A 16936-nucleotide genomic window follows, 5' to 3' on the forward strand; every position below is an offset into this window, starting at 1 on the left:
CAGACTCAGCTATCACCCTCTCCAGAACACACCCATCTCACACTCTCTCCATAACAGACCTGCCCACACTCCCCATAGCTCACTCAGGTCACACTCTCTCCATAACACACACAGCTCTCACTCTCACCCGATCAGACTCAGCTATCACCCTCTCCAGAACACACCCATCTCACACTCTCTCCATAACAGACCTGCCCACACTCCCCATAGCTCACTCAGGTCACACTCTCTCCATAACTCACTCAGCTCACACTCTCTCCATAACACACCCAGCTCACACTCGTCCATGACACACCCAGCTGTCACTCCCTTCATAGACTTCAGTTCACGCTCTCTCCTTAACACACCCAGCTCACGCTCTCTCCATAATACACCCAGCTCATCCTTCCCATGACACACCCAGTTCTCACTCTCTCCATAATACGCTTTAGTTAAGATTCCATCTCTTATCCTGCTCACATTTCCTTTAAAACATTCAGGTAAGAGACTCTTTACAGCTTATAGCCAGCTCACATTCTCTTCAGAGCATATTCCAGCTAAAAACCTGTTTCTGCGCATGTACATCTACCATGACTTACAAAACGGCTGTCGCGCTTTTAGGGTATTTTACAGTCATTACATGTAAAGCACTGACAGTACTGGGCCATTTATGCACTAGTCGCAATAACAACTTCGGATGAAAGGAATTTTATTTTTTCCGCTTTTGTAGATTTAATGCTGCATTTCGCCGGAACCGGCATAGGAGTACAGTAGCGATGATGGTGACCAGAGCAGCACCAGAACCACACTCCACGGCAAATAATTATGCTTCCCTTACTGAGACCGACCTCAGCCAAAGTCCTGAAATGACGGGAAAGAGATTATGATCACTTTTGTGGACCTGTAAGGCGTAGAATACCAATAAGGTTCCTATTTAAAGTATACAGAAAAAGTGAAGTGCTTCTCGCACAGAAACAGACAAATTCATTTCATTTTTTTATTTTGATTTTGATCAGTTTTTTTGTATTTACCTCGTGTTTTAGGAATGCAGAAATATGAAAGTGAGTGTAAACAAGATAACTTTGACAAAGCTGGGAAATCATATCCAAAGGGCCTGGTACGGTTAGGCGGAGAACTGGCACAAGAGAGGAACGATAAAAAAGTGCATTCTAGACCCCCGGCACAATTCTGTAAATTTCCAAATGAGAAGGATAAAACTTGGTCGAATCACCCATAAAAGTTCTATGACCATAAAAGAGTTGATTGCCAAAAGTGAACTCTCGATCAAAAACGCCAAGTTTGGATTTAAACGAAGCACTGTGTCCTTACTTCACAGTATGAGGATCAGCGTTAACCGAAAACTATCTTTATTAAAGCTTTCATGTGAGTGTTTCTACGTGCTGTCAAAGCTCTGTTTAGGTTAACGTTTGTCTTCATTTGTAAAAAATAAACTTTATGAAGTGATCAGTGATATTTTGGCAAGATTATAATCCATATATCTGCATTACTCCGTGAGGTTTCCTCTTAGTACAGTGAAACAACGAAAATTTGATGATTATGCCACTCTCAGCTAAAGTCAGTTTCGCTTTTTGAAGTGCGAACCATGCGAACTGAGCCATCGGGTAGGTCACTCACATTAATTATGTTGGAGTTATATATACATATCTTCTAAGGTACATTCATATACATGAAAGAGGATGTAAGATATCCAAACAAATACAAATAAACTGAGCCTACTCACTTTGAACAGTGCACGTAGCTTGAGCATATTCGGACAAGACAATGTACCAGTCGGGCTGAAGTCTAAACTGATATAACACCCCAAGTTGTAGATTGTTCACACAAGTTCATCCACACCCAGGTTCCTAACGGGTTCTTTCGTCCACACAGGCTCTGTGCCTTTGTATTGTAGATAATAGTATCCCACCAGAGAGTTGTCAATCCCAGAGACCCAGACAAGAGAAGCCTGGTTGTTTGCGCATGACGTCACCATTAACTTTTTTCGGAATGTCGTGGTATTCTGCATTAATAATCATATGGATTTACAAATTGATAATGTCTACCTGAAAACGATCAACGCTATAAAGTACATGTAATATACAAGAACTTCAAAACATTGCACGAACCTTTCAGATGCATCTAAATTTAGCAGAAACAGAATCACATAGAAACATTTTATTTTACCTAGCATAACGAATCAAAAAACAAATACCTGGCACAGTTATTTCCATTTTTGAGGACCCTGCGCTGCTCGTAGCCTCGATCTGATAAATTCCGGATGATGTATTTCCGGCTGTTTCAGATTCCCATGTCACTATGCTGACGTCATGTTCAGGACAGTGTGGAGAAATTCTTATAGCTCCCTCAAACATTTGATCATCTTTAACCCACAGCATATTGGCTTCCGGGTTTGCTATGATTTCACATGTTATTTTCATCCGTAGGTCCTCTAATGTTGCCACGTGCATTTGGTTACAAGACATCTTGGGTGGATCTGATGAAAAATATGTACGGGAAATAGAGAGTACTTGTCCCTCAGCCGATCCCCATGTGAATTTATTTGCAGTTATAGATCAAAAAGATCCTGGTATAAAGCAAAAATCTTTCAGTTATCTCACGTGTGTTTTCGGATGAAAGTTCAGATGAAAGAGTGGGAGATTAAGGGAAAGTGTAAACTGTTAATTTTGTACCAAACAACATCATGATGGAATGACAAAACCTTTGTAATAATATGGAAGGCTCAAAGGCAGGTCGGTTGCGACCTTAAAGCCTGCCAAGTACGTAACAATGGATGTCGGTGACCGGTATCAGTGATAAATACTTGCGTGCAGTCCTAAATCGCCATATGAAAACAAACAATGAACAAATAAAACCTGATTTTGATATATGATTACTGACTGCAAAAACTTTCTAAATACTAAGATTTCTGTAAAAAAAAATTTTCTCTTTCAAAAATCTACATTTTTCGAGCTAAACATTCTTGACGGTAAGAGGTCTGATTTATTTATCAGGCATATTTATACATCAGTATCACATCTACAAATCGATCAACATTCATCTAGTTTTATGTTAGAAAATAACTGACTCACTACTCACATTGTATATTGAGGGTGTAGATTTGTGACGTACAGGGATATCTGTCACACTGTTGGAGGCGTTACAGTACAGCTCAGCTCCGTTCTCATCGCCACTAGCTGTAAACGTCAATGTCCGGGTTGTGGCCTGTATCGAGCTGGAGTCCTGGTTACAGTTACCCGGATCTAGCTCTCGGGCCTTACCGGAACTCCGTATGTACCACATAATACAGGCTTGGGGATTACTGTCCGATGTCACACAGGTAAAGTGGCTGGGGTGCCGCTGATTTACCTCCTGGCAAGTTGCTTTCCTACCTGTGGATGGCCGTGGGTTATCCCCGGGTTTTGCCCGGTTTCTCCCACCATAATGCTGGCCACCGTCCTATAAGTGAAATATTCTTGAGTAAGGTTTAAAACACCAATCAATCAAACGGTGCTTTCCTCTGCCCACAAACCTGATTATCATGGAAAAAGTGAAATTTTCTCAAGGGTGGCGTTATTGAACTATCAGATAAGCAAACAACTGATAATTATTGAGGGCGGGCCGTGGTCGAGCGTTCCTTTAAGCATTGGGACACACACTGAACGGGTTTAATCCTGGTCTTTGACACGGAATTTCTGAATTCCCGTTTTCACAGTTAGTGAGACCTTGTTAACAATATGCGTTCGATCAGGTCGTTTGCGGAGTATAAAGTTTGTTGAAGATCAATTGTCCTTTAACAGTATGGCATGCAGATCGACTTTACAATTCTATCAACATACGCCTCATTTTTACCATTTTTGTGCGCACATAATTTGATACATGCTCAAATGCCTTAGTGGGTACTGGTTATATTTGAATCTGAACCTCCACCCCACTGGCTCAAAAAAAGGGAAAGGAAACTAGAAGCCTCAAGAGTGAAGGAACTCATTAAATCTTAACTGTTTGAATGCCCACGGGCGCCACAATCGCTGTTAAACTGCAGCCCCATACCAGAGTAAAATCGTACATGGTCGTGTTCTTTCCACATTCTAAAAAATTAATTTCTAAACACTGTACAAAGACCACAGCATTTATTGTCTTCCGGAGTCATATACAAAATAAGGGCATTTCAGCTCAACATGGTGTAACGCGTAGTCATTGTTGAATGACATGACAAAGATTGCATTTTAAACGTCGCGCCACGATTTTATTAGAAATTTTTCTATAAATATACTTGTCTTCCTTGACTTGACTGTGAAACGTACTCATTGCCGTTGTATTGTAATGTATTGTATCTTTGCACAGGGAATTTTTGGATTTTCCGGTTTTCAATGTTGAAGCAGGCCTAGATGGCAATAAGCGGTCAATGATGCTGTTGTGAACGTTTGCGCAGCAGTGTAATCGCTGAAGACTACCTCTCTTCCCCTACTGTGTATGTAACGCAGTGTTCTTGATTCAAAGACATAAATATCATTTACGTCAGCTTGATACAAAGATCAAGACACGTTCTTCTTTTTTACACAACAGCCTGAAAAATATCTCACAAATAGCACGTCGGATTTTACTTCTCCCCGCCACATGGATTTTACTTCTCCCCGCCACATGGATTTTATTTCTCCCCGCCACACGGATTTAACTTCTCCCCGCCACACGGATTTAACTTCTCCCCGCCACACGGATTTTACTTCTCCCCGCCACACGGATTTTACTTCTCCCCGCCACATGGATTTTACTTCTGCCCGCCACACTGAGCTATAAAAAGTACATCAGTCTCTGCACACATTTCACATAAATTAGAAACAAATCTCTTTTGTGTTAACTTCATACCCTCTAATATACTATACAAGTTTTTTTCTATTTGTAAAATACACATGCTTTATTCCATATTAAAAATTAAATTAATATATAGATACCGGAAAAAGGGGTTTTGAGAATTTGAAAAGAGACAGCTCCTCAAAACTAACACTTCAACTGTAACAAATAACATGTAATGTTACAAATAACTCGCAGCGTGTGATGTTACATGGGATTAGCATCGTGTATGATCCGAATATATATGCATCTTTCGCTGTTTGAAATACAATGACTTGATTGCAAACCAACAGTGCTTGGTTTGATCCCGACACTCACTGATGCAGGGCTTTTAGGTCAATCTGGTGTTTTCATACAGACGATTGGTGTCAACTATGGGTGCTGGATTCGTCTGCAGTCTCTCATAGGCTGGGTCTGCGAATAGGAGCAATGAAGTGGTCAGCTCTAATGTCCAAAACTAGTACCATAGCCAACCCAGAACCAAATTAAGACATTTTCTCAATACGCTCAAGTATAGTCAACAAGCTAAACTTATCAAATTTCCCCAAGACGCTATCAGTGTCACATTATTTGGAGCATCTTATAGTACCAAATAACGTAGTTTCAGCTAACGTAGACATTTCACGAACTTATCCAGATTTGCCAACTTTTCACTTTTTCAGTTTTCGTTATTTCTCTCAGGCCCTTACCTGGGTATTGAGATAATTACATAGTGGGGATACAAAAGTTGGCGAAAAGGAGATCAAATACGATTCAACAACACAAGAAGAAGACAAACTTAAAAACTAGACAAGACGTGATTAGCATATTGTGCCAGCCTTCTCATAACCTCATTGTTTTTATTTACGGACAAGCTATTTAACCTGGGTGATCATTTGTTGCCAGACTTTTTCGTTCCTTTTGTCACTTAAGCAGTTCAAAAATATAATGCTTTCCATCATTTTCATCTACACAGTTTTGGCACTTATCACTAATTTGTTGATAAAAGCCTACTTCTATTTGACAACTTTCACAGGTAGTGATAGGTTTGACGTTCGAAAGCGCAGTAAAGAAAGTGAGAGTTGTTCAGGTAAGACGTAACAGTATTTTTCCAACTCCAGTTTGACCATGATTTCCTGGTAAAAGCGTCCTGTAGGGAAGTGATGATATTTTCTGTCCATTTTCGAATAAATAGATCCCCTAACCATTGGTAGCAATAGCTATTTGCTAATTGTTTAAGAATAATTTAATTTGCTTTAGCCATGTGTAACAATCACATTTTATCACCAAATGTCTAATACCTGTGGAGTCATTTTCCGTTGTCAGTGTGAAAGTATTCTCATACTCGGTACTCGGAACACTGGAAAAGTAACATTGGCACATAGAATGTTAACGTCATTTACGGGTAGTAAAATCAAATTGAAATTCAATTCACAGTAAAAATAATTAAACTGTAGCACGCTTTCTGCTCGGTCTACGTAACCCATGTGTGAATTTTTTCCATGGTCCACGTAACCCATGTGTGAATTTTTTCCATGGTTCGAGTAACCAATGTGTGAATGGTTTCCATGGTTATAATTACACGTGTTGAGCTCCACACATGTGAAGACGAAAAGCCTGGTATGTCACAAGGAAACAAAAATGAGTAATAATAGGAAAGTGTACGGTTTTGATTATTACCAATTTTCTGACTAAAATACATCCCATTAACATGTCTTTGCTGTTGTTTGTTGAAATGAGGTTACTCACGAATTGACGTAGATGGGAATCTCTGGGGAAGATGATGACAGGTTTAAGGTTTGATAGACACGCGCTGAAATATAAACCAATGGGATATGTGCCAAATAAGGACGGTAATACACATTTGCCGCAGTCGTTACATCATAAAGCGATTGTTGTGCAAGACTTCAATACCAACAGTTTTTTGTGTCTCCTGTGTTTTGATTCATAAAATGAGGATAGTCTATTTACTATATGGCTTGCTGACTTTCAATGAAGAATGTCATGTTTGTTGCCATTCTCCCAAAGCTGAAATATGGGTAAAATGTAAAAATGACGGCATCGACAGATACAACGGGCTCCCGCTATGGTATATCAAAAATGCACGTTGAAAACGTGATATTTTTAAACATATACAAAAAAAATCAGAATTATAGCTATGTTTGTAATCTTACCATTGGTGTGAACCTCTGTCATTTCCTGGTGATTGGGCAGTGTTCTGAAAAGACATCACATACCAAAGTAATTAACTGAAAGTTCTTCTAAGAATAGATTCTATAATTACTACATGTAGGTGGTCAATAAAACAAGGTAAAGCTGTACTAAAATATTGGTGTCTTATGGAATGTTGGTTTAATATATGCAATATAATTCTGGCCTGCAACTCACTAAATGAATGTGAAAAAATATTTTACTAAGCAAGAAAGACATATCTTTGTTATAATACAAGCGTTATTAATACAATGATGTCATACAAGTATTATTTTGCTTATTATTTTTTTGGGTTAGTGTTTGTCACACTGTTCAAGAATATTTCACATATACGATGTCCGTCATTTACTACAGGTGGAGGAAATCGGACCGTCTTCTTCCTGGAGATGGAACACTTAATTGTATCTTCCGGCTTTAAAGCCAATGGATGGTCTAATAGAGTATTTCAGCTGTTATTCTCTACCTTCAGACTACAAACAAAAATGCAATTTTCCTTTTAAAAAAGCAAAAACATTATCTTATGGCACCATTACGCTTTATTGTAGGTTTCTTTTGACCGTGTTTTGTTCTGCTTACATCGCTACACGTCATGTTTTGTGATACAACCTACCTTTGACCTTGGGACTGTGTTGTGTCTGTGCCTGGAAAAGAGTCGGATTAATCATAAACATTATAAAGGCAGAGTAGACTAAACGTATTTAAGTTATAGATGGGAATCTTTCTACTAAAAAAAAAAGATTACATACTGCTCTGATCAAGGATAGCATCAATTGTTCATACAATTTTTGTGTGAACTAGAATGAAATGTCTTGAATGTCTATCTTAACACATCCATCTGCACAAACGCATGAACATCCACCTGGTCGAATAAAAGGCATGAACTTCCACGTACACATTTATTTGCACAAACGCATACATTTCCTTCTGCTAACAATAAAGACATGCACTTCCACGTAGACATTCATCTGCACAAACGCATACACTTCCACCTGCTCACAATAAAGACATGAATTTCCACGCACACAGTTATCTTCACAAACGCGTACACTTCCATCTGCTCACAATAAAGACATGCATTTCCACGCACACAGTTATCTTCACAAACGCATACACTTCCATCTCCTCACAATAAAGACATGCATTTCCACGCACACAGTTATCTTCACAAACGCATACACTTCCATCTCCTCACAATAAAGACATGCATTTCCACGCACACAGTTATCTTCACAAACGCATACACTTCCATCTCCTCACAATAAAGACATGCATTTCCACGCACAGAGTTATCTTCACAAACGCATACACTTCCATCTGCTCACAATAAAGACATGCACTTCCACGCACACAGTTATCTTCACAAACCCATACACTTCCATCTGCTCACAATAAAGACATGCATTTCCACGCACACAGTTATCTTCACAAACGCATACACTTCCATCTCCTCACAATAAAGACATGCACTTCCACGCACACAGTTATCTTCACAAACCCATACACTTCCATCTCTCACAATAAAGACATGCACTTCCACGCACACAGTTATCTTTACAAACGCATACCCTTCCATCTGCTCACAATAAAGACGAGCACTTCCACACACACATTTATCTTCACAAACGCATACACTTCCATCTGCTAACAATAAAGACATGCACTTCACTGCACACAGTTATCTTCACAAACGCATACACTTCCATCTGCTCACAATAAAGACATGCACTTCCACACACACAGTTATTTTCACAAACGCATACACTTCCACCTGCAGATGGAAAACACATGAAGTTCTGATTACACATCCCTCTCCACATGGAAAAAAAATCAACACTCCATCTCCACACAAACACTATTTGTAGAAAACATTGTACTCCATTAGATCTTCTTTTATGTACAGAAAACAAAAGAAAGAAGTCAGTAAGAACGCCTTGAATTTGACGACGAATGTAAAAACTAACCTGATTTTTTCCGTCGTTTCATTATCAGAAGGATTGTTATGATGATCACAGCTATTACCAAAAGCGCGGCTGTTGTACTCACGCCAGCTATAACTCCCACCAGGGATGAGGGTGAAGATACTGTGGCAATAGCTGAAACTGTTAATAAATTACCGTTGAACTTTATAGTGTATTTGTAGAATTAGCGTTTGCGTGGTAATTAAAAAAATATTTCACTTATACGACGGCTGTCAGCACTATGATGGAAAGAAACCACTGAACGCCATGAACAGATTAATCACATTAGCAGAACTCGGAATCAGTGCTTGAACTATTAACTGTTATCCATGATAAGTCAGCACGTTGGTCTTGCAGAGCTTAATACTTGTAAACACACAGAATAGCTGAACATTTTAAGTACATGCAGAAACTCCCTCGTCAAAGGCCTGTTTAGCAAGTAAAAATTTTCTGTCAAATGAAAAAAGCCTTGATTTTTAACAAATATTTGTGATGGTAAAGCTGGTCCATACCGTGTCAGTTTTGTTAAACTGAACTCTTTTTCTCAAATTTACCAATGACTAGAGCAAAGTAATTCGTATTTGCCCTTTCAAAGTCTTCTAGTTCCACTGTTCTGGACACCCATAACACAATGATCACATTCACCGGAGACTGTACAGCTAGTCTATGCCATTATGGTATTACTTAACGGCACAATATACCTGTTCATCTGTCTTGTTCACCTGTTATACCAACTGTTCTATTGTACTTAAAACATAACATGTTACATATATCTCAGACTTGCCTGCAACTGTACAATTCGTATCTGTCGTGTCACTTTTGTTCCACCTGTTGACGCCGTACACCTGAAGCTGTATTGTACCCCCTCCTCAAGACCCCCTACAACCTCGCTCACTGTCAAGTCTTCACCCGGGTCTGTTATATCCTTGAGTAATTCAACCCAATTAACCCCCTTCTTTTTGTACTGGAGCTTAAAAGTCTGAGTGGAGCCGCCATTGAAACACGAAATCCACGTCACATTGGCCATATGGTTTTCACAAAGGACGCTTGTTAAAGTGGGAGGACATGGACGATCTGGAAAACAGGCAATGAATAAAATATATATTCCTGATCTATTATCTTTAATCATATAAATTAAGTGTTGGCTGCATGTGTATACTTAAAACTAAATTATATTATTTTAAGCTCATCGCAAGTTTGTCGCAAGAATTTGCAGTTCCATTTCAAGTTAGTTTCATATGAAAACATCGTCCTCGGGCAGAAGTACCAGGGGAGCTAGCAGGGTTTTAACAAATTCGGGAACACATTTAAAAATAAACAAGAGGACTTTATGATAGATGACGCAAAACTTTAATAAATTTTATAGCAGCTCTGACATGCATAAGGGAAGAGTGTATGGTACACTTGGGACAGAAAATGAATTAACAGTGTCTTGTACCTTGTATTAAAAATACATGTATATTTTATTTTTACATGTATACATAACATTCTCAAGTAATTAAGTTGAAGCTATTTTGTCTCCTAACGACAAGCACATAGCGGGTTTACAAGGGCCTGTCCACTGTATATTATTCTCGTAATACATTAAGTTCAATCTGATTTCGTTCAGCATGAAAGAGATAGTGCAACGACTGGTTGACCCGTATGTGATAGTGGCTCGGTTGGGGCGACTTTCTTGCCTTCGGTAAGGCGTCTCAGTGAAGGAGCACTAGATAAAGAAGCGGTGAAAATCCGTCCTGCAACAAGGAGGCACATTACGTACACTCTAAGGATTCCTTCGTCGTCATATGACTGAAAAATTGTTAAGTACGACGTTAAAGCCCAAGCACTCACTCACTCAATCTGATTTACAGTGCAGACATGACCTGATTCCATTCAAAACTTCTTATCTGAATAAAGGAAGTTTATATAAACGTTGAACTTGGCCATGCATTTTATATACCATATCTATTTAATAATTTGATCCATGTTTAATGACGTATTCAAGACTGCTTCACATATTAGGAGGTCAGCGTTGTGGGTTAACGATCGGATGTATGATACAGGCTGGGTAATGAGCATATATCCCACGGTAAGCGAGAATACTATATTACCTATTAAGTTAAAAGACATGATGAACTCAGAAGAACCAATGTCATTATCAGCAACAAATTTGTACTGCCCGAAGTCATCATGTTTAACATCAGAGATTTCTAGTTCCGCCACGTGACCAGAAAGGAGGACTTCGGCTTTGTCAAACAGAAACTCGTGGTTAGCATCCGTCACGCGGACTTCGGTATTTACTCCCGGTTGTGTTAGATACTGATAGCCTTTCTGATGTTGCATTGGTCAGTTTGTACCACGCGAGGTTCACATAGGCTGGATAAGACACAAACTTAAACGTCAGTTTGATATTTTCACCGAGGCCTGCTGCTTGTTGGTTGATTTGTCTGGGGAACTGTGGTCGGGCTGGGGAAGAAAATGGTCGAGAATAAATTTGCATGGATTTGATGTATAGATATAGCTTTCATGTACTCAGCAATCTATTAGTGTGTTGACTGAATCGCCCCAATGTACCATCTATAGTTTTATTCTTTATGAAAACATTTGCTGTTACATGTTCATCCTCTTTGCACAAGTGTCTAAGTATTCTACGCTTACTACATAAACTTCACAGACAACACTTCCTCTATGTAATAACAAATACATGCCTGATTTTAAGCTTCGATAAAATGCCATTTAGAAGCAGTAGAAACATCAAATGAAACTACATGTACATGTGAAATACAAAAATCGCCTAGATGTAAAATATTATGTAAAATCAATCTCAAGCGCAATTTGTCTGGTGTACAATATATTTAATAACTGTCAACATGTTACCTCGAACCTTGACCTCCAGTTGTCCCCACTGAACGCCTCCAAACCAGTTACTGGCTCCACACTGGTATACACCCCTGATCTCTGAACGTCACTTGGCTGATGGACAGGGATTTGCCAGGACTGCTATTTACCAGTGGTACGGTCACCAATGGTGCGACTCCAGGCAGAGTATGTGTAGTTTTGAGGAACAGCTTCAGCACGACATTCCAACAGTAAAGGGTTTCCTTCTGTGACATTTTCCCCTGATACCAGAACCACAGAAACTTTCGGAGCATCTTCGAAAATACAACGGGAAAAACATTTCAAATGTCCGTAGGCGGAGATGCCCGGTTTGTATTGACAATCACAACATGGGTACAACACTATCCACCTTATTGCATTTCACCTAACACGTCGTGTAAGGCTAAGACAGCTGCTTTACGTTCTGAGAGATATGTTGGTCTTTGAAGGACTATTTAGCAGATAGGATTATATCCTGCTGGAAACTTGAAAATTTCGGTATCAAATATAATATTTTATGATCTTTACTTGTGCCTGAAAATATTCTTTCTTGGTACAAGGTATTAGGTCAAGTACTGTATTTGTTTTTTAGTAATCAAGGGAGTTTACTCCAGATGGTTTCCCATATTTGACTGGTTTTCAGATTTATGTGTAAAGAAAACCTGTGTCCGAAAATCACCCATATTTCTCAAGTACTTGGAGCCAAACCCTGACACAAACGCGTGATCTAAACAGCGAGATCTTTAGTTGACGCTATGGCATATTTTATCAAATCTGAGTCTTTTATTACTCAGTCATATGCAATACACATGGCTGTATTTGTTTTATCAGACACCCCGTATCACGTATATGTACCACGCTGTGTGACATCGTCTGTAGGGTTTATTAAACCATGAGATGTTTGACAATTCACGTTCAAAAATTCAAGCATTTCAAAATCCCTAAAAAATATTATTTCTTAACCATAGTTTTGTAATCTTAGTCGCTCTAACTATCAAGTAACTGGAAACTGGAAAGTCGAATTTATGATAATCATAATGATTAACTATGTCTCAGAGAACACTTACAGTACACAGTGACATTGACTGTCCTCTCTACTCCTCTCCCCACACTATTGTTAGCTGTCACGGTGTATACTCCGGAGTCAGTCCTGCTGATCTTGTTGAACCTGGCCACAGACGTATATCTGTGATTTGTCACGCTCAGGTCACTCGGCTGACCTCCGCGACTCCAGCTTATCATGGGCTCAGGCTTAGCCCAGGTAGTACATGACAGCTCAGCTGTGACATTTTCCACGAAAATGTACGATGTACTACAGCTGGTAAACATGGGCCGGTCTGGAAAAATAAGCAGTTATCAATCAGTGCACTACTGAGAAAAAGACATGTGAGAAAACAAGCAGGAAGTTATCTACAGTGTGTTTCTATTTCGTAACTTAACCCAAACTGTGTTATCATTTTGTTTCACTTGGTCAAAATCGCATTAAAATCCGATAAACGCCCTGAAAATGTTAACGTCGAAGTGTGTTGTCTGTTATGCAGCTAAACTGATGATATAGTCATATAATTCTTGCATGAAAAATGCATACCTGAGACAAAAAGGAAAGTTGTTCAGGGGTAACTTCGTCCATTACATTGTGATTCAGAGATATACTAGTATAATTGAGTCCATACGCCTAGATGTGGTATATAGCTATTTCGTGATACGTGTTGTTGATCTAAATTTTGTTTTTACTGGAAGAGATAAATCGCTTGTGAGACAAAATGTTGTTTGTTTTTCGCGACAGAAAGCAAATCAACAATATGGATTAATATTGTTTACAAGTCTTAAAACCCGTATTTGAGTCCATATGGAAAACACTACAGAAGACTACCGTACTGAGTTCGAAGAAGTAAGTGAAATAACCCATGTATGTCCATTTCAATCAAGAGTTAGAAACTGATGAACAACAAAACTGACAAAAAGCTGAACATGTCTCGGGAGTAAACTTCTTGATACATAGAGATAAATGAAAATGCATGCTTTGTTCGGATGTTTAGTAAAAGTGAAGGTAAAACACACGATGTACGTCGTAATGATAGTTTACATTTCAACACATTGCACCAGATATTCTCAGTCTCAAAGAAATGCAGACAGGGACCTTCCTCATGCTGAACGTGAAGTGAATGTTGCAGGTTTAATTTAGCCTTTTTCAGTCCAAATTAAGATAATAATCTGATACCATGAAAGCGCTCTTCTGGCTGGAACCCGAGTTTTTAAACTTTGAAATTCAATATTAAACTTTGAATAATCGTTTCATTATTGTCAGTTTTACTCTCATGGCAGCGTCTTTACGAGAATCGGGCCACGGATCATCGAGGGGGGTCCTTGTGTCATCATAAGAGTCTGGACCATAGTCATGAAAGAGTGAGAGAAGTTATTCCTAGGGGCCTCCGTGGCTCAGTTGGTTAGCGCGCTAGCGCAGCGTAATGATCCAGGAGTCTCTCACCAATGCGGTCGCTGTGAGTTCAAGTCCAGCTCATGCTGGCTTCCTCTCCGGCCGTATGTGGGAAGGTCTGCCAACAACCTGCGGATGGTCGTGGGTTTCCCCCGGACTGTGCCCGGTTTCCGCCCACCATAATGCTGGCCGCCGTCGTATAAGTAAAATATTCTTGAGTACGGCGTAAAACACCAATCAAAAAAAAAACAAGTTATTCCTACACGTGGTCTTCAATAGTTTTTCCTATTTTTCCTTAAGGAGAAAAAAACACTTGAAAATAATGTTTGTATTGTGGGTATCCGGGAGCACATTTTGGTATTTATAGTTTTTGTTTAATAATGTCATAAAGGAGGATGTAACACAGGTTTAATCAATATTTTTGCACTAAAATTTGTTCTTTTCAGCTAACAAATGTATTAAACCTCCATTTGGATCATATTTATATTTTTAATATGCTCATAAATATTATCATAATTTAGGTTAAATGCATATGTTTCGATATAAACAACAAATTTACGCTGAAATAAAGCTATTAGACAAGCATTAAATCCTTGTTTAGAACATTGTTATGCAACAACGATAAAAACCAAAAGTTGGTCACAAATACCCACCATTCAAAAAAAAAATTTCAATACCCTTTTCTCTAGAAAAAAAAAATCAAAAAAAAATATTAAAGATCATAGTTGCAAACGCTCTTTTGATGCTCTTTGCATCATTTTAGGTTTTCTTCTCCTTTAACAAAAAAGATTTTATTTATTTTTCACTTTTATGTGTTGACAGTCCCTTCCCCATTTAATAAATGCACATAAGTCTACGTATTTGTATTTTGCCATACATCTGTTGGAAATTGTCTTTTCATGTTGTAAAAGAGTATTTTTATACCTTAAAGTAATTATGTGATGTAAATTTCCACACATACAGCGGTAGCGGATCAAGAGAAGTCTGATACAAGTCTGCATCTGTATCGGTACAGAGCCAATCGGCTACTCCGAACGAATGAGCCAGTTAAGGCCTGGGTAAAAGGACACACTTGAGTTATGTCTTCACGTGTACATGTATTTCTAAGGAATTGTAAAATCGACATGCTTTCGTAATACTTCTCCCATGAGCACGACCAATTTTTTTTGAATTACTAATCCAAAATAAAATAGCAACAATATTCTTTTTCAAAACATTTACCGGCTATGGACAGTATTAGTATATAACTGTCGAGGACAGCAGTTCCAGAGTTCGGCTCCGTACGGTTTGTATACATTATATTGGTAACAGTAATGATAGGTACAGAAAAAGGAGAAAAAGCAAAAGAAAAATGAAAAAAAAAATCTTCCATATTTGAACTCGAGGCTGTCAGGTAACACATACAATATGGCCAGTGCTACAAGCTTAAATAGGGATTATGTGGGTTTGATTTTTGATTCATAGCTGGGAATGAAAGACAGCAAGAATCCACTGTTGCACGCTTGAACCCGTTCCCACCGCAAATTGTTGTGACAAGTTTTTGCAGTCTTACCAGGATTAAGGCCACATGTCCTATGCAACCAAATAACAAAAACAACTATTCCACTGGTGTACATTTTCTGATTTTTCTTGTTTCATATTTTTGGTGTATGTGATTTATTTTGGTAAATATACCTATGTTAAAGTCCTATGGATCGACTAATTTGATAAAAATTAAAGTGTTTAAACCATAGAGTGTTGGACGCAATAATGTGGTAAATTTGAACAAAAATAATATGACGTCTTCTGTGCTGAGTCTGTCTCTAGGTCAAGAATATACAATATCAGAATATTGTCTTTATGTGATAAGAAGAATTTTAAATATGTCGTCTTAGAGTGAAAACTGCTACATATTTGGCCTGGTCTCATCCCTCGTCGTTTTACCTTCCGTCATTGCCGATTCAGTGTACTTTGCAGCGGGGGAATGTTTAGTGTAGCCTCATTTAATGACATACGGCTTGGACTATGCTGTAATATGTCGGCTGAAACAACAGAAATTATAAAAAAAAACATACATAGACATTATGACCAATCAACAAATTATAAAGATGTTCATATTAAAGCTGCATCCATAATGAAGAAAGACTTACACCTGACATCCAATGTAAAGTTGGAGAATACAAGTTTGCTGCTTCGATTACCGGGTCTCCGAGCTTCACACCTGATGACGTCACCATCCTGATATCGATCAACTCTCACTTTGTACCTTTGTGTTGTCAGGTAACCGTGATTGTGCCCTGGCGGTGAGCTGACCTCTGATATCTCTGCTGCTGCTATATCACTGTTGTTGTTTTTCCAGGAGAGGACGGCAGCAGGATTTGATTCACTGGCGTTACATGTAAATGTCACGCTGGTGTTTTCTGTGACTGTGACTGTGTTTCCCGATTCTCCGGAATCTGCCCGGAGCTCTATACTGTCAGGTCCGACTACAAACATAAACAAACATGACATACATTACGGTCAATAGAAACACAAATATCCCACCACATGGTGCTTATATGCATCATTTTCCCATGAGAGGTTTTGAGTATAATAGTCATCTTGATATAATTATTTGGAATTTGGGCATTATACGACATAAATGTAATACCATCACTGTAACGGTCTGTAACGCACCAAATGTCTT

The 16936-nt window shown here is 38.7% G+C and overlaps 1 protein-coding gene and 1 long non-coding RNA gene across 3 annotated transcripts; both read right to left on the bottom strand.

Annotated features, from left to right (window-relative positions):
- Window positions 1-3966: 3966 nt before the first annotated feature.
- LOC135481315 (uncharacterized) lies at window positions 3967-16415 on the bottom strand. 2 transcript variants are annotated; one of them, XM_064761157.1, is made up of 9 exons: window positions 16401-16415; window positions 9760-10049; window positions 8979-9116; window positions 7628-7658; window positions 6981-7024; window positions 6556-6619; window positions 6108-6166; window positions 5146-5241; window positions 3967-4767 (listed from the first exon to the last, which is right to left on the bottom strand). In XM_064761157.1, the coding sequence occupies exons 3-8, from the start codon at window positions 8998-9000 to the stop codon at window positions 5159-5161; spliced, it is 303 nt and encodes a 100-aa protein (XP_064617227.1). In that variant the 5' UTR covers window positions 9001-9116; window positions 9760-10049; window positions 16401-16415; the 3' UTR covers window positions 3967-4767; window positions 5146-5158. The 2 variants fall into 2 exon arrangements, with proteins under 2 accessions (XP_064617227.1, XP_064617226.1); XM_064761156.1 differs by having other exon boundaries at window positions 3967-5241.
- Window positions 11140-12934, bottom strand: LOC135481307 (uncharacterized). The gene is made up of 3 exons (XR_010445988.1): window positions 12902-12934; window positions 11835-12109; window positions 11140-11423 (listed from the first exon to the last, which is right to left on the bottom strand). It is a non-coding gene; the product is annotated as an uncharacterized LOC135481307 (long non-coding RNA).
- Window positions 16416-16936: the final 521 nt, after the last annotated feature.

Source organism: Liolophura sinensis, unplaced genomic scaffold, assembly GCF_032854445.1.
Source record: "Liolophura sinensis isolate JHLJ2023 unplaced genomic scaffold, CUHK_Ljap_v2 scaffold_18, whole genome shotgun sequence".
In the NCBI taxonomy this organism is placed as follows: domain Eukaryota; kingdom Metazoa; phylum Mollusca; class Polyplacophora; order Chitonida; family Chitonidae; genus Liolophura; species Liolophura sinensis.

Bases quoted from the DNA above. Each gene is read 5' to 3' on its own strand.
- LOC135481315 (XM_064761157.1), bottom strand. From the start codon at position 9,000: ATGAAACGACGGAAAAAATCAG. The intron at 7,025-7,627 runs GTAGGTTGTATC...ATGTCTTTTCAG, and splicing joins ACACAGTCCCAAGGTCAAAG to AACACTGCCCAATCACCAGG. The intron at 6,167-6,555 runs GTGAGTAACCTC...TTACTTTTCCAG, and splicing joins ATTCCCATCTACGTCAATTC to TGTTCCGAGTACCGAGTATG.